Genomic DNA, 22,816 nt, shown 5'->3' on the forward strand with positions numbered 1-22,816 from the left:
GTTTACTTTAACAATCATTTTATAGTATCAAAATGGTTGTCAATTTATGTCAAACAATTTTTTTAAGACTAGTATTTTAATATGTTCACCTGTATGGAATAAATATCTCGCAAAGTTCATAATTTTATTATGTTATATGAAAAATATTAAAATTATTTTATTAAAATAAAACATATTTATTAAAATAAGAAGAACTGTGTAAAATGATTTTAATTTTTTTTATTATGTTATTTGAAGAATGCAAATTAAATTATGATTGAAATATGAATGCCTCTTAGTTAAGTTTTAATCTTTTTATTGTAATTGTGTAATTTAACATACAAAATTGGTTATTCTCTAAATTTATCCCTTTAAATGCATCGTTAACCAGTTAAATCATATATATAATTTGAAAAATTCTCATATTTACTGGACCAATGGTGAATCCCAACTCACTATTGAGTAGACTCGGTATGATTCTCATATTGTGCTAGTTATAAAAGGTTAATTCAACTTAATATAAGATATCAATAACACTTTTAAAGCTTTTCTTAACTTGATCTCTCTTCAACATAATAAATATATTAAATATGATATACTAATTAATATATAAAAGTAAATAAGTCAAATATAACTGTTAAAGAATAAACGTTATTCTTATTAAAGTATTAAGTTCAGTTCTTTGTCATTCAAACAAGACAACCTATTTACTTCAACTTTTCTCAAATTCTTTTACTCTATCACATAAAATATACATTCTGATGATATAACATCACACTTCTCATACTTTTCATCTGTTGAAGGTATTTTCAGCCTTTTCAAGAAATATATATTATTGTTAGGTTCTCCAATTTATTCATCGATAGTTATGGTGTATTCATGTTAGATTATTCAATTTTAGGCTTCTTTATGTCATTCTTTTTCTTCGTTCATGCAAAAACTAACACTAATCTCTTTGTTTTTCTATTCTCTCATCTTTTTTTTTTCTCAGGTTTAATGGAAGGAAGACAAAGTTTGTTACTATCTTAGTAAAATTCTCTCTCATAAAAAAGGTTCAATTATTTTTTCTGCATGCATATTCAGGTTTTTTTTCCTTTGTATTCATTGTCCGTGAATTTACACAAACTGGTTATTTCATTTTTGTCATGCATATGACGTATTGGCTTCAAATGGAAGTGGTTTGATGTGAAAAAATAAAAGGAATAAGTGATTTTGTATTTATATTAGAAAATAGTTGCGAATCAAATATTATATTTGTTAATGAAGAAAAACGTTAGATTTTATGTATAAATAATAACAAATGAAAGTTTATTATTATCTTATGTATTTTATTGTTATTGTAGAATCAACTACCATTCATCTTTGAAAAAACATAAAAAGATTAATTAGTTATTTTCTTATATCATATTATTTCCTTGAACAATTTAATGTAGGAAATAATGGTATAGTTTAAATATATTTGTTGAATTATATTTTTTAATGTCGTGGGGTATATATATATATATATATATATATATATATATATATATATATATATATATATATATATATATATATATATATATATAAAGTTGACAACTTTATTTAAACATACACTGAAATACCAATTTCATGATTCTCAATACCATTGCTTTAAATTAAAAACATTAAATTTATTGTTGTCTTTTATTTGTTAAATAATAATTTTTTATCTTTATTATAATGCACCTTCTAGAGAATGTTGGTGGTCCCTTTTCAAAGTACTTTATAATTTCTCATATAAAACATTTAATATATTATTTTACTTATTTATCTTTATTAAAAACATTAAACATTTGTCTTTTGGATTTTTCTTTAATAAAGGGATGAAAAAATAATTTTGTTTAGAAATCATTTATAGTGTTCTACGTGAAATTAATGTTCTTTATCAATTATTAAGTTTCTCATTCTAAAATAATGCTTCCACTTTTATGTGCTATCTAAAAAAATGCATTTTTGTAAGAAGATATTGGTATGTTCTATGAACAAACTACTTGTTAGATATGTCTTACAATGAGGACAAAAAATATACAAATAAATTATATTTGACATTGAAATATATATTTTTTATGTTACACACAGAGCATGGATCAACAATTTGGAAAAATAAATGATTACACAGATGCATACTTTGAAGGAATAATTCGTGCTTGTGAGGTAAATATTACTACATAAAAATTTTCTTATTCTTATATAATTAATTTTCACTCAATCATATATAATATCTAACATATTTTACTTTTGTAAAATATATAAATCAGAGCAGAGTAAGAATTCCAAAAAGTTTCTATAACACATGGAGTAATGAACTGGGCAAAGCAGTTATACTTGAAGATGATTATGGCAATATTTTTGCTGTGGAAATTGATGTTATTACAATAAACAATAAAGTTTGTGCTTATTTTAACAATGGTATGAATAGTTTGAAGGATTTCTACCACATTGAAGTTGGAACATTGGTTCATTTTAAATATGTTGGACAAGGTACCTTCAAAATTAGGTTTTCTATAACCCCAATTGGAGTCCCAAGGCCACCATTAGAAACCACTTCAAGGATTCAAAAGGGCACTAAAAGAATGTTATGGGAAAGTAATATTTTTGATGAACAATTGCCAATATGGAAAAAAATGGTTAGTTATAACATTTATAATATATGTTTTTGTTATTTAATTGTATTTTTTTTTTCTTTGTTTTAACTATAAGTTTTAATGGGTAGGTTATTCCAACAAATGTGGTGAAAGATGAATTTATAAATGAAGCATCAAGTATTGGAGTGAAGTTACCAAACAATGTGGAAGAAGAATGGGAGATAATATGGAAGAATGGTAGAAGAGTAAATCAAGTTGTTCTTGGAAGAGATTGGTACAACTTTTGTAGAGAAAGGTTCAATTTTGGAAAGTAGAAGGGGATGAAAAGTTAAGTGAAAGAATAATGCATATTTAAATTTAAGTTAGTAGTATTTGTTATGATTTTTATTGACAAAACATTATCATTATTATGTTCTTACCTTTAAAACACTTTGATTGGCAATTTAAATATACAATATTTATAAAAAAAAATGTTTTTATTTAAAGAGTGATTTTTTACTCAAATTATGAGTGACAAAATGCGTCACTCCGTCAGCCCGTATTAAAATGGACTGATTGAGTTGAAGATTTCAACCCATCAGTCCATTTTGATATGTTCCATCAAACAAGGTTAGAAATTGTGCTTTATATTAATTTATACAAAATATATAGACTAAATATTTTATAATTTAATTTAAGGATGAAACATATTTTTTTCATAATAGTCTAAAAAAATATTTAATCCTTAATCAAAATAAATTTTAATTAATTACAAATATTATATTATGATTATATAAGGATCTTCAACAATCTTACAAATCACAATCTTGTACTTTTTCAACAAAGTTTCATTATATATATTATAATATTATATTTAAAGACATAACTTCAGCATCTTCTAATCAATTAGTTATTGAAAAATAATCAACTGCAATTAATATATCGTAAGTAATTTCAGTTGAAGTGAGATCCAGTCAAATGAAAAAATTTCATGGCCAAATAAAATCAAATAAAAAATGAAATTAATTAAGATCGCAAACATTTTGAATTTATAATCAAATAAATGTGTTAGTAAGTACATGTTGTTGCCTAATTTATGTCTTCATTTCAACTGCAATGATAAAAAAAAGTTTTATTGAAAAGGAAACTAGAATAAACAAAGATAAAAAAATAGATAATAAATATTGTATCTAATATTTTGTCATATGTTAAGTAACCCACTTCATATAATTGAGTTAAACTCACCTTTTAGTTAAACTATATGTCAAACTTCGTCAATTCGTTGTTCCTTTGTGGTTTTGAATGACTAAACACTTTTAAAGAGTTCTAACATCTTTTGCAAATATAAATATTCCAATAACATTTTTTTTGTTATAATTTTTCTTTACGTTAACAAGTCATCACAGTAGAAAGAACACTTGATATATTTATTCCCCACGATACCAATTTATTAAATATTTTAATTATAATATTATTTTTATGAAACTTAGTTTTAATTTATATATTAAAGATATTTATTTGTTACAATATAAAAGATAATCCTATACAAGGAAGCATACAGTACTGGTAAAGTAAAATAAACTAGAATCATTAATAAAACTAATTCAAACTTTCATATACATATTGATATTTAAATTTCAATTATTTTGAATTAAAAATATCAAGTATTAATTTTTTTGGTAAGAAGAGTAAAAAATGTTTCACATGATCTAAATAATTTTATTTATATGATGTATATGTATAAACAAATACCGTCGATATGTCCGAGTGGTTAAGGAGACAGACTTGAAATCTGTTGGGCTACGCCCGCGCAGGTTCGAACCCTGCTGTCGACGAATTTTTTGCAATAAATCATAATATTTAAAGTTATTTTATATAAATGGATCTTAAATTTACCAATAACGTCGATATGTCCGAGTGGTTAAGGAGATAGACTTGAAATTTATTGGGCTTCGCTCGCGCAGATTCGAACCCTGCTGTCGACGATTTTTCTTTTTCAAATTTTCTCCTAATCCTGATTTATTTTTTCTCCTAATCCTGATTTATTTCTTCATTAGCCACACATAAACTTGTTAGTGATGATGTAGATATTTTAATCAATCTCATCAACAACTATACATCCTCCATCATTTACACGCATGAAATACTCAATTTCAAAAGCAGATTATTTACCAAAAACTATTCAATATAGTCATTGTGAATCCTCCAAATTTTTTTAAACTTTCTTGCTTCAAGTATTTATGAAGAGGACAATTCATTTTTTCAAATTTATGTAAAGTGAGTATAAATTTATAAGGAGCATTTTCCCGCTTCTTCCCGTTCCCAAAAGTTTTAGATTTTTCATTTCTTATAGTTGACTTATTTATGGTTTAATATGTTGTTTTTTAAGAGACTTTTTGCATGGTTTTTCTTTTTTCTACTTTGTTAAGATTTTTATGAAGTTATTTAAGATAGATTATTATATTGATTGTTGATTGAATTTTAGGTCATAGATAGGAACATGAACATGAGGACTCAACTTGTAGAGAAAACTAGACAATATCTTGGACTTCAAAAGGAGGTAATTTGAGTCATATAAACCATTCTCTGTATCATGAAGACGACTTTAGAGAGATATTGGGTTTTTAAGAAATGTTATGACGAATCACATTTCGACACTGGAATTTGGTTTTGCAGTCTAACTTGCATTTTGCAGGTTAATTTGACAATTGCAAGTGTTCATTGTGGGTCTGTTGGTCATTGAGAGGTTGTGTTATTAAAATTTAATGAAAAAACTTAACAATTTCATTATATTACAATTTTATTGGTGACATGGTAAGATAGGATATTGAGCATTAGTTTTGACTTTTGATTATGTTTATGTTATATTGTATAAAATTGATCATGGTCAGAAGATTTTCACTATTAAAAAAGTTTATATTTTTTGCTAATTTTATTTTAAATTTTTTTTATAAAAAATACTTACAAATTTTATTGCGGAAAAAAAGGTAATAAATTATTACTAATTCTTTTACAAAATATTTTGTATAAAATATTTTTCGAAAAAAAAAATATAGGAAATATTTGCGAATTTTATAATTTTGTAAGAAATAATTATCTACGAAAAAATTACCTATCAATTAAAAATTTTAACAAATTTCCAAAAAGAATCTAATTGTAATATGAAAAATTCTAGTAATTTTTCTAATTTTACAAAAACTACTTCAAACATTATATTTCAAATATAGCATGAATAGTCTTTATTAGTCTTGTTTTACATTTGCACTTCCATTCCATTTTAGGTTGTTTTCTAATTTAAAAATGAAACGATGTGGCATAAATAAGACAAGTGTCCAAAATGAATTAATTCATTCCTTATTCTTTGACAGAGCTATATCTGAAATATATTTGCAAGTTTTAAAATAAACATTTGGTTGTTATTTTTATTGTGTTTGTTCAATTTGTTTTTTATTTTCGTTTTACATTCAATTAGATTCTCATTTTTGTCAACTTTTGATCAATTTGGTCCTTTTTACTAACGGTGTTAAAATATTTAATATTTTCTAACAATACATGTCACGTGTCAACTCTTTTTGTTTTTAAATTTTTAAATTTTTTTAATTTTAAACAAATTATTCACATATCAACTCACAATTGTGTCACATGTCAATGTCAATGTCACGTGTCAGTTTGTAATTTTATTATTATTATTTTTGTTCAATTTAGTTTATATATTCGTTATTTTTTAATTCAGTTCCTATATTCGTTATTTTTATTCAATTTAGTCACAAATTTTGTTAAAATAGAACAATTTTGTCCATTTCAAATTGAAACCAATTTTTTTTATAAATATTATATATTTATTTTTAAAATTGACATTATTATTAATTATTTTTAAAATTAAATTATAAATTATTATATTTAATTATAGATCGAATATAATTCTTAGGTTCAATTGTTAAATAGAATATAATTATTTAAAATATTATTAAAATATAACTATTGAATGTTTTAAAATCTAAAATGTTTTGTATTTAAATGTTATTTTTATAAATATTAGTATACTTTTCTAAAATATTTCTAATATTTGTAATATTTTTAAATACCAATTTTAAAAGATTTAGTATTTTAGAATTTAAATATTAGAATAAAACATTTTATTATTATATTTTAATAATATTTTGAATAATTTTATTCTATTTAACAATTAAATTAAGAATTATATTCAATTTATAATTAAATTAATAATTTATAATTGAATTTAAAAAATAATTAATAAAAATGTCAAATTTAGAAAAAATAGTAGTATAATATTTATAAAAGATATTCAATTTGATGTCAATTCGAAAGAGACAAAATTATTCATTTTAATCAAAATTGATACTAAAATGAAAAAAATAACAAATATAAATATTGAATTGAAAATGTAAATACCATTAATAAAAATGATCAAATTGACCAAATTTTGACAAAAATAAAAATCTGATTGAACGCAAAATAAAAATAAAACTAAATTGAATAAACACAAAGAAACTAACGACCAAATATTTATTTAATTTTTTTTTTACGGTGATAGATTCTTAATTTATAGTTCCTTAATATTCATGATATTTATGTAACATATTCACTTTAAGTAGTAATTCATTAATATTTGTCAGCTTATTCACTTTAAGCTGCTGTTTTTTTTTTTTATTCTTAAGTTTATTTTGTTTATGTGTGTCCTTAACACCAAATTCAGATCTTTCAGCAGTTCACAACTAACAATATCAGTCATGTTGGTAGTATACCTATAAATGGATAACAAGTTGAAGCTATATCTGCTCACCCTTTTGCTTTGGTTTTTTTTTATCTAAATAAAGACTTATCTCTACTTTCATCTCCTGTTAAAAATGGAAAGAATGTGCACTAAAACAGTAACATTTCATCACTACCTTTGGGCAATGAGGATGATGTAAAAAACTTTATGTAATGATGTTGTATTATATATATATAACTACATTTTTAAACTACAATAATTCAATATATAGAATAATGAAGTGCAATTGAAAAAATCATAAGTTTTTATTACAATCACCGTCTTAAAGTTCACATTTGTAGCATTACATAATATTCATGGATTAGATTGTAGTTTAATTAGTATACTAACATCATCTATTAGTATTATTATATTAATGGAGCATAAAACTGGAAAAACTGTACTGGAAAATTGTACACATTTGTTCGTATTTGAAAGATATAAAGTTAAAATCTATACTCTTAATTTTCTGAATTTTCAGGTTAGATTAATTTTTAAGTTAATTAATTTTTCACTATGTATATTGGCCTATTCTACTAATCATTTCTGAATTGTACACATGTTTTTTATTTAAATATCATCTCTATAAACTATATATAATTACATGAATATAATTATATAACTAAATTGTTTATTTGAATATAACAATAATTATATTAAATCTCATTAAGAAATAAATAAATAAATAAACTACTGGAACTAGTTTTCGAACCACTTACCCACTATCTGAGTCCCACTTTCTTCAAATTAACAGAACCCATCTTTCTTCAATTTCCAGAACATTTTTTCTTCAGATTGACAGAACATAAATCAACCCAACACACACCATGAACTAACTTGTATAGAACAATCCAATTAAAATTGAAGAGAGTGAGAGATGAAATTACTGAGAGTTCAAATTAGAAGCCACTGGGTTAATTAAATGGCCAATTTTTTCGAGAACTTTAACTGGTTTGAACAACCTTAAAAACTGAAGAAAACATGTTCAAGAATTGTTTTTGAGCATCTAACATAAATCTTCAAAATTTGGTAAATACAGTGCAATCGCTCTCCGTGTGGAACATCCTCTCTCTCTCTTTTTCTCTCTCTGCCTAAGAATACAAAACGCAGTTAAAGTAATTACAGTGTGTGTGGACCTCTGAACAGTGTCGTTTTCCCGCAACCAAACACCACCGCATGCATGCATGTTTTCTCTCTATACACATCCAACACCTTTCTTCTGCCAATTTTCGCAGTGCAAATTCCAACGTTCAAATCATTCATTCACTGCATCTACATTCTATCTTCCCTTTCAAACTCCCATGCCACGTGTCCTCCAACCCTCACACAATGCTGATTCCACACATGCGCATGCTGCCATGAACATGGTGATGGTGATGATGGTTCACCATTTCGTGACACCTCCTTAACCCTTCGCTACTCCCTCCCACACCACGTAGCCTCCACTCTCCCACATTCTCTTCCTCTATCCTTTTCTCTTCTTCTTCATCTTCTTCTTCTTCCATCATCTCTTCCTCTTCAAGATCTGACACCAGACGCAATGTCAACCGCCCGTTCTCTCGCCACGCATGCAGAATCTCCGCCCGCTCTATTCTCACTTCCGTCAACTCCAACCTCCCATCTTTCCTCACCGGCCGGAGATAAAAACTCGGTTTACCGTTCCGGTTCAGCGACGACAGCGGCGGTGGAAATGTCCTCACCTTCCCTCTCCCCTCGGCCCTCACCGTCTTCCTCCTCCGGAAAACCTCCTCGTCCTCCTCATCATCGATCACATCCTCGTCCATGCAATTACTGTTGATTTGATCGGAGCTTTCAAAACCTAGATTCTCGGTGCAGGAGGCCAAGCCACCGCTTACGGTGCAAACCACATCGTCATCGAGGAATCCAATCTGTGTCTTCTTGGGCTGAGGCGGGTTGCTGTTGGGCCTTAACATGGCGGACTCCAGAACGTTGGGAGGCCTGTGGATGTCTGTGGTGGCGAGCTCCAGGCCCAAAAGTGGGTGGTGGTGATAGTGGTGATGATGGTGACACGTGTCAGTGGAGGTGTTTCTCTTGAACAATTTGATCATGGCAGGGAAGACGATGGAGAAAAGAAAAGGAGGATAGAGGGAGATACCGATTGAGGTTGTCATCGCATAGTAACAATAATCATAATCGTAATCAAAACGCAGAAGCAGTTGTAAGAATTGGTGAGAAGGGATTTTTGAAAGAGAAGAAGAGAAAGAAGGTATTAATAAAAATGAGAAAGAAAGCATAGCATGGGCATGGGGTGGCAGAGTGAGAGTGCCAACCAAACAAAACGCAAGAAAAGGAAGGGCGTGTTTGTTTCAGAGTATGAGCTGGAATCCCTCATGGAGCAAACGGTGCCGGGTCCCACGTTGGACTCTTTCTTTTTTCTGTGGGTTAAATTTTTTTCATTTATTTTCTACTATTTTTATGGTCATACACGTTTTAGTCAAGGATTCAATTGCTGTCAAAAATTAGAAAACAATTTTTATTTTGGATATTCTCTTGTCACCGTTTGACCACCCTAACAAAATTAACAAACTGCAATTCCCAGGTCTTTGAATTTGAATAAGCGCGTTTGCAAGGCACAGACATTCACCCTTGGAGTTTGCGCAGGTTGTTCCTGCTCCAAGACCCAGGCAATGATCATTCATATGTTCTCGAAAAACAAAGTTGTATTATTTGATCCTACCAGAAACATGACGTGGGTCCGAAAATTAAATTGCTGGTTATTCAAATCATTTCTACATCCGTTCTTATTTGAAAAAGTACTTTTCGGATCAAAGTTGTAGAGTTGTTCAGAAATACAAGTGTGCCCCTTTTGTGTTCTTTATAAATGTGACAAATTCATCTCTTGAGGGATGCTTGAATTTCTTCTAGTGTACGCCCCTTGGTCTCTGGCACCAGTCTTGTCACGAACAGAACCGTGAAGCCACATATGGCAGAGAAGATGAAGAAAGTTCCTGAACAAACATAATGTGAGTTTTTGCTTTCTTGGTATTGTTTCTTTTTGTGGTCCATTTTGGTTTTCTCTTTTATGGGTGGAGTAAGTATTCTCACAAGGAATTAAGAGTGAGCATGAATGAACCTACCTGCGGAACTCCAACTCATGAGAAAGTTAAAAGCATATGACACAATCCAAGAACACAACCAGCTAACCAAAGTCACAAGACTTCCTGCAGAGCCTTTCACATTAATGGGAAATATCTGGGGATCATAAAAAAAGGTAATTCACTACACTCATTAACTTCTCATGATCTCCATTTTTTGTTTCATATATGTGTTCAGAAACTACCTCAGACATTATAACCCAGGGGATTCCCCCCATGCCAAGAGAGAATGATCCTGTATATACCTGATCATTTCAAAAAATAACTGTTTCTCAAACCAGACAGTGATATCAGATATGTGGATTTATTTCAACACAGGTAACATTCTGTCATGTCATCTCAATATCATAAAACAAAGTAATGAATTTGAATTTGTGTTTTGTTATTGTTATTATTATCCAATTAAATGCATAAGATTGCATAATGTGGTCAAAGATTCAAATAATGGTGCATTATTGCTTAAACATTGTTATTGAAAAATCATCACCAGTACACCGACAAGTGCCAGAATGGGACTGGCTTCCTTCCATTTATGTAGGTCCTGCATGAGGCAAGCTCAATTAATTGATCATTTTGAAATAACTAAAGTGAAAAAAGAAAAAAAAAAAAAACATGGTAGAGCAGGTTTTGTTTTGTTATTCAAAGAACCTGCAAGAAGAATGATAGGGCTGCAAGGAAGCATCCTAAGCATGTTCCTGAAGCAGAGACCTGCATAAAGCTAAACATTTTGGATTCAGATCTTACATATCAGCACAAAACAGAAGAAACAAAACATCATCTTTTTCTACCAGCAGAAGTGGTCGTCTCCCAGATTTATCCATCAAAAGCACTCCCAAAGCTGTCATTGGGATCTATGAAGATACAAGTGAAAAGAAGCCTCACCAAGACAGTGGCATATTATCTCATTCTATACAACATTAAGAAGGCATGCGAATGAACTGTATGAAGAGAATGAAGAACCTGAACTGCAACCATTGCTATCATTCCAATACTTCCCGAAAATCCTGACAATTGTGTTGTAAGTTTAATATTCTCATGGCCATCTTCCTTATCAGTCATATGTTGGAAGCATTAAAAAAAACATGCATGTACCAGCAGAGATGAATATAGAACTTGCATAAAAAGCAATGCCGTTAACCCCTCCAAACTGTTGCAGTATCATAAGACCAACTCCTACCTAACAAAGTAAATAAAAAATACCATAAGAATCTGCAAAAAGGACAAGAATGTCTGCAAGAAGGAGGATATATATCTTAGAAAGCTTAGCTCACAGTAAGTGACTTCAAATACTGCAACTGAAATAAGCCAAAAATGGTAGCTTCTGTTTCGCTCTGAAGGGCTTCGGTAAAATCCTACAACAAATACAACACAAAATAATGTGTTACACTCTTAGGCTTGTTCTACCACCCCAACGCTCTAATAAACAAACACTATATGTACTCTAATTTCAGTGGCCTCTTCAGAAACATCAGCATTCTTTCCTCTAAGACTCTGTAGAACAGATTCACTCCTTTCCCAGTGACCAAATTTTGCCTGCAGAAGATTTCTAACTATCACAAACTTGCAATGTGTTTGTCTAACATGTAGTGATTCCATTTATTTGACACTAGTGAGTGAAAATCTCAGTTGCTTGTGTGAATCATGTCATGTTCCACAGCATATCAACAAAAATATCTCAAACAACTCACCAGCCATCTAGGAGATTCGGGAATGAAGAATAGACCCAAAAGTTGTACGAGACAGGGAATAGTTCCTGAGATAAAGAAAGAAAATGCCACTTACATTGCAACCTTTGTTAATTTCACTTTGATAGATGAAAACCATGCATATGAGCATTACCTATTAGAGCCAAAATCCTCCAATTTAAGAACGCTCCAATAAGATAAGTTAATGATACCCCACAACAAATCATTAACTGTCAAAAGAAACTCCAGATAGGGATTTAAAATAAGCCTATTACTTGCAATGGGAGTAAAGTGATACTCAGAAAAGAATCATAACTTTTTTACCTGATGAACTGTGGTGAATCCCCCTCGGAGATTCTTGGGTGTTATTTCAGCTACATAAACTGGAACCTATTATGGAAACAGAAGAAACAAACCCACTTGTTTTTGTTTTGAGTGACTGAATTCCTCTCGAACTGCATTTGTGAAAAACTAAGAGTCACAACAATTACCACATAAGATAGAAGGCCCATTCCACATCCTACCAAAAATCTTCCAATGTAAAGCCACCAACCAACCTTCAAACAAGCACCAAGTGTCAAATAACAACGACTTAACTTGTGTGCAAATCTCAAGGTTTACTTTATCATCAAGTTAATTGCTCATCGAAACGATATTTTGCTTGTATAGGCTTATATGAAAGTGGCGTGTAAGGATGGTAAACCTTTGAGAATGCTATGGCAAGCCATCCCAAGATGCAGAATACTTCGGAGAAACCCATAGCCTGTTTTTGAAGTAAGACATGCGTTAGGAATTCAAGGTGGGGGAAATTGTTAGAAATTTAAGATGACCAATATATAAGTAGAATGATCTACAAACTTATTAAATTAAAGTTTTTGGTTAAAAACGATGTCCTAATTTCTTATATAAACTTTCAGAACTCTTTAATACCAAATCTTTCTCTCTTCTTCAAATAGTTCGGTGTATCAGAATTAATGGTATCGGAGACTCACACTTAAGGAAGAGAATGAGACTTCTAAGTCTTACATTTGGTGAAATGAGTAAGATGACCCATATAAATAGATAGACTCAAAAACCTATTATCTTAAAGTTTTCAGCTAAAACTTATGTCTTGAATTCTTACATAAGCTTCTTCACAATTTACTTGTGTCAAATCTCTTGTTTTCTCCCTTTGAAATACCTAACGACATGAAACTTTCATTTCAAAACACAAATTGAATAAACTTACAGCTCTTCGACCTGCGTAATCTGCTATTCTACCACTTATGATAGCCCCAATCATTGCTCCAATCGTCAGTATTGATCCAAAAATCGAATACTGCACAAAACGAGGCCAATAAAAAAGGCATTAAATGTTCAATGTTGAATACATGACAAACTAAAACAAAGGTCGTGATTCAAAGTTCAAACCTCAGCCACGCCGAGATTGAGATCATCCATGATTCCATTTTGAGCAGGAGACGAATATCCAATCTGCAAAATTCACACACCGACAATGGTACTTCCAAATTCTCATAAAATTGCCAAAAGCAAAAACGTGTGAATGTGAACTTACAGCAGACCCAAAAACGTAAGAACCAGAGACAGCAACAAGGGTGGTAAGTATAAGAATAGCTGGTACCGACCAAGTTTCTTTCTGCCTCTTTTCCTCACACTCAACTCCATCGTTACCATGATAAGCTTGCAATGTTTCTGGGGAAAGCAAAGGACTTGAAAATTCTCTTGGTTCAGCACTATTAGCACCGTCCATGGTTCCCAAGAAACAGATTTAGGAGCCACTGAGAATTTTAAGGTTGCTCGTGACAGTAAATGAATCTATGAAGAACAGTGCTTTGTGAGGTCCAAAAATGACAAGTGAGGACGACAGTGTTGGAGATAAGTGTTTGTGTATTGTTGACTCGCGTTTGTTGTTTTGAACTCAACTTCATTGGAGGGACTGTGACATGTTTTTTGAGACTGGGCATGTGGAATCTGAATTGATAGGCATAGATTTTTTTTAGGATGTGTCATCATAAGCTTGCACAAAATGCCAAGAGCTCCAAGCTGTGGCATTCTGAAAATGTCACCTTTTCTTGCATGTGATGACTAAGTCCTGAAGATTCTTTTGTGTCGTCCCTGAGTCTTTAAAGTATGATATTGATATATTAAAAAATTTATAATATACTTTAAATTAGTAAAATTAGTATCCTTCAATATATTTTTAAAAACACAAAACAAAAAATAAAATTAAAGATTCAATACACAATCCAAAGTGGTGATGAGCGATGAAGCAGTAAATCTTAGATATTTTTTGTGTGAAGCTATTTATATTTTATTTTCAACCCAACATTATTAATTTTTTAATACAAGATTAAAATGTTACTTTGACTTAATGGAAAAGCATTTTTTTTAATTACAACTCAAATTTAAGTTCCTGAAAAAAAAAACGTATTCATTTTTGCCGACAACCATGTAATCAACTTAAGTAACTTTATTTACATTATATTAATCTTTAACCACTTATATTGTTGTGTGAATTGTATAACATACAATATAAAATATTTAGACAAAAGTATAAACTTTAAGTATCCAATTTGAAATATATATATATATATATATATATATATATATTAGATACTTAAAACAAAATTTGGTAAATAAAAAGAATTAAGTTATATCTTTACATAATCAACTTTATTTGGATTTTGTTATATTTATAATAATATACAAGAGGAATTTACCCTAATTTGTTTTCATATTTTACACATAATAATATTTTTAAGTCACAAATTAAAAAGAAAAAGAAATAATGAGATATTGGAAAGTGACTAGCCTGGATTGTAAAAGTAAGTGTGCGCATTAATTTCTTGTTTTCATATTATAAGTAAAATAAATTATATATATTATACATTTTTATATATATAAATTCTAAGACAGCAAATAAAATTTACATAGACATACACAGAGTCCATGTTTTTGCTAATACTGACAATTTTGATATGTTACCGTACATTGCACTGATTAAATCGGATATTGGACAAATAATATAATCACAAAAAATTATTGTGACTTGGTGATTGTTATCTCCATGATTCAAACTTATGTAACTTTTGAATAAACTTTTTACACGAAACCCCATCAGTGTGCAACTTGTAGAAATTCTGTTGCAGAGAAATACCAAATTCATATCTCATAAGCTATTCAAAGAAGCTTGAATTTCCTCTAGTGTACGCCCCTTGGTCTCTGGTACTAGTTTTGCTACGAAAAGAACAGTGATGGCACATATGCCAGAGAACAAGAAGAAAGTTCCTGATCCAACACAACCAAAACATAAATTTTACAGATATATATAAGAATAAGGAAGTTCCCTGTTTTTCTTAAAATACTTCTTTAAATTAGGATGTTTTACTGATTTTTGTGCCTTGTCTCTTGAGGAAATTAATGTATCTGTTAGAGTGGAAAAGAGGAAATAAGAGTAAATTGAAACTTACCTGATGAACTCCAACTCATGAGAAAGTTGAAAGTATACGCAACAATCAATGAACATGTCCAGTTAACCAAGATTACTAAGCTTCCAGCAGTGCCCTTCACATTAATGGGAAATATCTGAAAAAAAAAATGTATATATGAACAACATTCATGTGCTGAGGATTTATTATATTTCAATCTTAATTTGATGAGTCGAAGCATAGTTGAACAAAGCTACCTCGGACATTATAACAGACGGAATTCCAGACATGCCTAGCGAGAACAATCCCATGTATAACTGCTCATTAGGAAAAGTAAAACCAGAATTGCCTTTATCAATCAGTCATTCAATCCATGAATAAACCAGTCTGAATATGGAACATGAATTGAAATTTTGTCGGAGAATTAAACTGAGACAACATTAAAGTCCTGAATTCAATTCGATCTTACTAAGACAAATACAAGGCCAGTGAAAAAAATGAGAAGACAAGGATATGTAGAAGATGCATGTGTTGTTGGTATAGTTAGAGAAGCATTACCAGTACACCAACAAGCGCTATAAAAGGACTTATTGACTTCCATTCCTGTAAATCCTGTATCAAGCAAGCCAAATTGTTCTTAGAAATGTTCAAAAAACAAATGATTAAAGCAAAGATCTTCTATCAAAAGAAAAGAACCTTCAAGAAGAATGATAGGGCTGTCAGGAAGCTTCCTACGCATGCTCCTGCGGAAGAAGCCTGTGTAAGAGTCAAAATTTTGGATCAGAATTAACAGAACATGGAAACAAATAAAATTAAAAATTAGAAAAGGAAAAAAAACAGTTTGACCATTTTACCAGTAAAAGCGGTCGTCTTCCACATTTATCCATCAAAAGTACTCCTAAAGATGAAAATGAGACCTATAAACACAAATAATAAGACTATGTGAAGAGAAGACCCTTGAATCCGAAATGGCACTGATTTCATCTTGTATGGAATTGAGCACACAGAAGTAATGAAATTGTGTAAACAGAAATAAAAACCTTGAAAACACCCACTGCTATTGTTCCAATAGTGTCTGAAAACCCTGCGAAAGAGAAGAATTTTTGCTTAATGAATCATGCACAAATCTGGTATGCTCTGATTTGTTTTTTCTTATTTGGCATATGTTAGAAGGACCTGCACCTACCAGCAGAGATAAATATGGAATTTGTATAGAAAAGAATGCCACTAATCCCTCCAAACTGTTGCAGCATCATCAAGCCTACACCTACCTAAACAAGTAACTAAATACCGTGAGAGCCTGTAAAACATTAAGATAGCCTGCAAGAATGGAATGAATTTAGAATGCTCACAGTAAGTGTCCTTAAGTACTGCAACTTAAATAAGACGATAAAATTGCCCTTTTCTGTGTGTTGCTGAAGGGCTTCTGTGTATTCCTACAAATGAAGGTACAGTGCAAAAAATGTTATATATTAAACTCTGTGTCCTGGTAGATCATAACGCAAACAAGAACTTGTTGTATACTCTGATTTCAGTGGCCTCTTGATAAACATCAGCATGCTTTCCCCTTAGGCGCTGTAAAGCAGACTCACTCTCTTTCCACCGACCAACCTTAGCCTGCAGAAGATGACATGTGTTGAATCTAATCATTTAACAAACAGAAGAAAAAACTTAGTTGCTCGTGTGATATGTGTCCAACATGCACTGATCAAAGAGCAAAATTCCAGAAGCTAAGAACAACTCACCAGCCACCTGGGAGAATCAGGAATGAAGGGAAGAGTCAGAAGGTGCACAATAGAAGGAACAGTTCCTGAGATAAAGACAAAAAATTATGAGTTACTTGGAACCCTTTTTTATTTGGTTTTGTGAAATAGAGCAACGTAAGGAATAGTACAAGTATATTTACCAATCACTGCCAAAATCCGCCAATTCAAAAATGCGCCAATAAGATAAGTTAATGACAACCCACAACAAGTCATTAACTGTCACAACAATACCAAAAAGAAATTTAAAGTAAGCCTTTGAGGGAGACATGATACACAAAATAAGAGTAGAATGATTTAGGTGATATCATTTATAGTATTCCTTTACCAGATGACCTTCGGTAAATGCTCCTCTGAGATTCTTGGGTGTTATTTCTGCTATATAGACTGGAACCTAATTTGCAGAGGGAGCTGTGTTATATGTATTTCTTGATTGACTGAATAAAATTAGTTTGAATTGCAGTCATGACATATCAAACGTTAAAGTAATTACCACATAAGATATGATGCCAACCCCACATCCTATCAACATTCTTCCAATATAAAGCCACCAAGAAACCTTCAAACACGGAATGTTCAACATCTTAGACTGAATTTAAGGAAATTAACCCTGTGCCTCTGGGAGTAAAGTATGAGTACACTTCAATTTGAGAAATCTGGGAAGAAAAGAAATTATAGGCAAACCTTTGAGAATGCTATGATAACTGATCCCACGATGCAGAAAACCTCCGAGAAACCCATGGCCTTCATGGAAAATGCAAAATAACCAAGAGTAAACAACAGTACCCATTGAAACTAAAACTAAGAGTAATCTGTCTCAGACTTACCAATCGACGACCCACATAATCTGCTATTCTACCACTTAAAGTGGCACCAACGATCGCTCCAATCGTCAATATTGAACCAAAAGTTGAGTACTGCAAAAGTGCATAGAGTTTAACTTAAGGCATAAACGGTCAAATAAACAAGAACCAATAAACTATAAGGAGTGAATTTAGAAGAAAACTCTTAGGTATTGTTAGTTTCATCTTAAGAATCTATGTACGACCTTTAATCAAACATCTATTACACAAACAATCGAGGTGTCCTCAAGTAAAATTAGAGAATACCATAAAAAACATACTCAACTTACAACATCCGAGTTTTACAAGGAACATTCAATTTCCAATAAAGTCAACTGTTCTTACCACGGCGACACATTTTAAGAAAGATTACAAAAAACAAAAACAAAGGATGTTAGGTGGTAACCTCGGCGACAGAGAGATGCAGGTCGTGCACGATTCCATACTGAGCAGGGGAGGAATATCCGAGCTGCAAAAAGAGGTGTGTGATGTGACAGCAAGAACATAAGTGGTGATTCTGAACTGTGATGAACCAAAATGTGTGATCGATCACTTACAGCATACCCAAACACGTAAGAACCAATTGTAGCAGAAACGGCGGTGAAAACAAGCATAAATGTCATCTGAGAATCTTCACTTTGCTCAATTTCATGGAAATCAACTCCATCTTTGTTCGTGGATAGCAGAGGAGCTGAAGACTCGCTTGCTTCACTGCCTTTGACACCCATGAGTGATGATTCCTTCACTGCAAAGTTTCCACCACACGACCAAACACTCCACACAAGTTGTTTTGAACTGAACAAGAAAGCTTAGCAGATAAACATGTGGTTCTGTATCCGATTCATAGCACAAGAACAAAATGGCATATTTAATATTTTATTATTAAAATAACTGTCAGCCAGTTGTTGGGAGAAAAAGTAGTTGAAAAAAATATTTTTCGATGTGTATTTTCAGCCATTTCATTATTCTACGACTCTTCTTCTTCCACGTTATCTACAACAAAAATCTACGACTTTTTATTAAACGCTTTTCATATTTTATTTAAATTAGTATTTTATTGAGATATTTTTGGATAATTTGAATAATTCTTTTTTTAGATATGACATATGTTAATTCACTTCTTTTATGAGAGACTTAAATTTTGTAAACCTTTCAACTACTTCTTTGAAAAAAGTCGAAAAATAGTTGAAAAATTGATTGCGTGAATATCTTTACAAGATTTTCATTTATAAATTCGTACAATATAATGTTTTAAATTTTTAATAACATAATTTCGTAAAATCGCGGAATGGGTTTGTATTGGGTGTGGTGAAGAGCACGTCGGAACCCGTTGTCAATATGTTTATTTAAAAAACAACATTCATTTCACGTGGTTTTTTACTTTATGTTTTATGAGATTTTTAGAATATTATGCATACAATACAAGTATCTTCTTTACTTTAAATACTTTAAATTATTTTTTGTTCTAGTGCGTATCACATGATCATATGCTAATTTCAACAAAATCAAATGGATTTTACGAAGACGGATGAAATTTAATAATGTTATGGTGACTTATATCATAATTGATCAAATTAAATCACGTGCAATTATTGAAAGAAGTTTTAGTTAGGTGTCATATCAATTCGGTAATGTCTGGATTTATATTATTAACAAGTGCGAATTACGTATTACATGTGTTATTTTAATTACTGTGTTTTTAATCTTTAAAATTTAGAATCATTTCTGAGGAAATTGAAAATATTTATTTTAAATTTATAGAAATGTAATTTTGAATTTACAAGCGTAGAACCAAAATAATTTTATAAGCATTAAATTTTATTAAGTTTTGAGATTAAACTAATTTGATAAATTGCGAATTTAATATAAAATGCCGAGTATTAATCTTATAACTTATGAATTTTATAAATGTACACTAATAATCTCAAAATTTATATTAACTATATTTAGTAAATAACTATAAAAATATAAATTGTTTACTGTAAAAAAATATTATACATCAACAAAAAGAATAAGAAAAAAAATTACCTTCAAAACTCAAATAAACACATGCGAATCAATCAAATTAGGAAAAAAACATACTACGTTCCATCATGAGTTTCAATAATGTTAACGGGTAAGAAAATTATTTTTATTAAAAAATACATTAAAACATAGAGGACTGTAAGCATAATTTCATCTAATATTATTTCATTTCATATAATATTATTTTATTTTATGTATTTAAAAATATTATTTAAGTATGAAATAATATATTTTATGTTTAACTAGTCCTTATTAGTTTATCATTTAGATAGTGAGAGACAAAAAGGTTGGTATAATGAGATAAATATGAATTTTAACCATTAATGAGCAATGTATTATGCATATAAAATAACATAACACTATTTTTAACCAAAAATATGATTAAGGTATCGTTACTTTAAGATTATTTACTATTTGTTTGAAAGTAAGTGGAGATAATATGCTTCAATTCCTTTCAAAAGAATTGTGAATAAATGAGAGAATATTTGAGGGAGACTGATGAAATTCTATATTTGGTAAGATGATTTAAAAACCACATATTACTTTTAAGTCAATTCTTCACTCTTTTAAACATTTAAAAACCTAAAGAATTGCAAGAGGAGAAAGACATATAAACTATAAACAACATACTTAATAAAAAGAGTTAATAAAGTTGACCAACATTATTATAATAACATATATTACATGTGTATCAATATTATAATATATGATAATGATATTTAAATTTTTTTTATCTACTTTTAATTTATTATTTTAGTTACTTTTCAATTATTTATTTTAAGTTTTTTTTTTTAATAATACAATATGATTGATCTAAAAATAATTAGGACGATAAATTAAAACCCTTTTCAATTATTTATTTTAAATTCTTTTTAATAATATAATATGATGATCTAATGATTAGAACAATAAATTAAAAACCGGTAAAAAAATGGGTAAAAAAAATCCTTATACTATAATATAAATGATAATTAAATTGATGACTACCGCTTCTAAACAAAATAGATCTCTAATTTGTCGAATAATTTTAGAATAAAAAAATAGTTTCATTACTTATGCATTCATAACATGTAACCTAATATTGTATCTAAATTAAAAAATATATATATATTTTAAACCATCCGTACTAAATTAAAAAAGTAAAAGTTTATGAAGTAAAATATCTTTTGTATTTCCTTATTTGTCTAAATTTATAATTATATAAATATGTGGATTTAGTCATTTTAATTAAATTTTGGTAGGTTTATTTGATGTTTCGTACATATTTCAAAATTGTTTTTAAGTTGTTTATACTGTTTGACACATTTGTTTTAATGTTAAGTTAAATACTATTATGAAACGCGTTTGAAATGTCAAATAAATTTAACAAAATTTGATAAAAATGACTAAATTCAAGACATTTCGAAAGATGAAAAACTAAATTAGTTTAAAGTTTCGAAATGAACTAATTCCAAAATTCACTGAAAAACAAAAACATATTTAATCCTTATATAAATAATTATGCTATAAAATCTCAATTATTCTAAAAATTTACAGTGATTATCTATAATTCTAAAATAAAAAATTATTAATTTTATTTTGAAGGTCTATATTTTCAATAATTTCTCAATAAAATAATTTTGTTTAATAATAATAAAATAGGTCAATTTGATCATTGGCCCGTTAAAAGTAAAGTTAGCGAAATTGAACTATTATAATAAAGTAAATTGAAAATTTTGATTTTATCTTAACAGTATGGATCGACAAACTAATTCGTTGACTTTCTTAAATTGTCGATTATTTCCATTTTATATTTTTAAATCCATTACATATATATATATATATATATATATATATATATATAATCACATAAATATTTTAAAATTTTGAATTAACTAATTAATATTTTAATGAACAAATTAAAACATTATTATATATATATATATATATATATATATATATATAATGGTTAGAATTTAATTTTAAATATTAATTATTTAAATTATAATATTATTAATTTTTTAAAATTACTTTTTATTATATTTTTATTTTAGAAAACGAGTCATCCCATATCTAATATGTCATTCTTAACGTATTAACTGTCAAGGATGAGATCAAACTTACGAATTAAATGCACCAACTTTATCTCTTAAGTTTCAACAAATTCGTAAAGTGACAGGCCAGCCCTTAATTAATTTCATTATCATTTGCGCATAACCCTAACCCTAACCCAATTCAAATGTGGATAACATTTCGATTTGACATGGGTGACGTAAATTTGTGTGCAGAGTCACCAATCACAAATCAAAATTTATTATTTAACACAGTGGTGAATTGAAAAGTGATCGCAGAATATCTCATTAATGATTACCATTTTTATATATACGTTGACACCAATACGAATTTTACTAATATTTAATTGTGCTTTTGTGGCAACATGAAAGAACAGCATGAGGAAGCAATGAGCAAATGAAAGGATAGATTTGCGTATGAGAGAAGAAAAGATGAGACATTGAAGAAAGTGAAAGGGAAAAAATGGTGCCTTCTCATCATTTCTTTTACTCAATCCATATTTGTTCAGTGTCACATCTTGCATAAAAAAAAATCATTTTTCTAGCACTTTATAAACAGTGTATTATT

General features: G+C 29.4%; 3 protein-coding genes and 2 non-coding genes across 7 annotated transcripts; 2 read left to right on the plus strand and 3 right to left on the minus strand.

Annotated features, from left to right (window-relative positions):
- The first annotated feature begins 4,317 nt into the window (after window positions 1–4,317).
- TRNAS-UGA lies at window positions 4,318–4,399 on the plus strand. Its single transcript has one exon. It is a non-coding gene; the product is annotated as a tRNA-Ser (tRNA).
- Window positions 4,400–4,467: 68 nt separating this feature from the next.
- On the plus strand, window positions 4,468–4,549 carry TRNAS-UGA. Its single transcript has one exon. It is a non-coding gene; the product is annotated as a tRNA-Ser (tRNA).
- Window positions 4,550–8,322: 3,773 nt separating this feature from the next.
- LOC114187179 lies at window positions 8,323–9,790 on the minus strand. Its single transcript, XM_028075343.1, has one exon. The coding sequence runs from the start codon at window positions 9,591–9,593 to the stop codon at window positions 8,661–8,663; it is 933 nt and encodes a 310-aa protein (XP_027931144.1). The 5' UTR covers window positions 9,594–9,790; the 3' UTR covers window positions 8,323–8,660.
- Window positions 9,791–9,898: 108 nt separating this feature from the next.
- Window positions 9,899–14,224, minus strand: LOC114187177 (sugar transporter ERD6-like 5). Of its 3 annotated transcripts, XM_028075339.1 has the most exons (18): window positions 13,695–14,221; window positions 13,550–13,612; window positions 13,368–13,457; window positions 12,843–12,902; window positions 12,631–12,696; window positions 12,464–12,529; window positions 12,294–12,369; window positions 12,143–12,207; window positions 11,895–11,987; window positions 11,726–11,806; window positions 11,547–11,631; window positions 11,415–11,458; window positions 11,243–11,305; window positions 11,103–11,162; window positions 10,942–10,995; window positions 10,640–10,699; window positions 10,437–10,551; window positions 9,899–10,307 (listed from the first exon to the last, which is right to left on the minus strand). In XM_028075339.1, exons 1-18 carry the CDS (start codon window positions 13,887–13,889, stop codon window positions 10,192–10,194), a joined length of 1,452 nt encoding a protein of 483 aa, XP_027931140.1. In that variant the 5' UTR covers window positions 13,890–14,221; the 3' UTR covers window positions 9,899–10,191. The 3 variants fall into 3 exon arrangements, 2 of the variants coding, with proteins under 2 accessions (XP_027931140.1, XP_027931141.1); XR_003605199.1 differs by lacking the exon at window positions 9,899–10,307 and having other exon boundaries at window positions 11,103–11,172; window positions 13,695–14,224; XM_028075340.1 differs by lacking the exons at window positions 9,899–10,307; window positions 10,437–10,551; window positions 10,640–10,699 and having other exon boundaries at window positions 10,883–10,995; window positions 11,103–11,172; window positions 13,695–14,224.
- A 784-nt stretch (window positions 14,225–15,008) lies between these two features.
- LOC114187178 (sugar transporter ERD6-like 5) lies at window positions 15,009–19,028 on the minus strand. Its single transcript, XM_028075342.1, has 18 exons — window positions 18,730–19,028; window positions 18,579–18,641; window positions 18,158–18,247; window positions 18,015–18,074; window positions 17,824–17,889; window positions 17,659–17,724; window positions 17,474–17,549; window positions 17,313–17,377; window positions 17,092–17,184; window positions 16,920–17,003; window positions 16,754–16,838; window positions 16,608–16,651; window positions 16,422–16,484; window positions 16,264–16,323; window positions 16,126–16,179; window positions 15,825–15,884; window positions 15,610–15,724; window positions 15,009–15,427 (listed from the first exon to the last, which is right to left on the minus strand). Exons 1-18 carry the CDS (start codon window positions 18,898–18,900, stop codon window positions 15,309–15,311), a joined length of 1,434 nt encoding a protein of 477 aa, XP_027931143.1. The 5' UTR covers window positions 18,901–19,028; the 3' UTR covers window positions 15,009–15,308.
- Between the last annotated feature and the right edge of the window lie 3,788 nt (window positions 19,029–22,816).

Source organism: Vigna unguiculata, chromosome 6, assembly GCF_004118075.2.
Source record: "Vigna unguiculata cultivar IT97K-499-35 chromosome 6, ASM411807v1, whole genome shotgun sequence".
Classification (NCBI taxonomy): domain Eukaryota; kingdom Viridiplantae; phylum Streptophyta; class Magnoliopsida; order Fabales; family Fabaceae; genus Vigna; species Vigna unguiculata.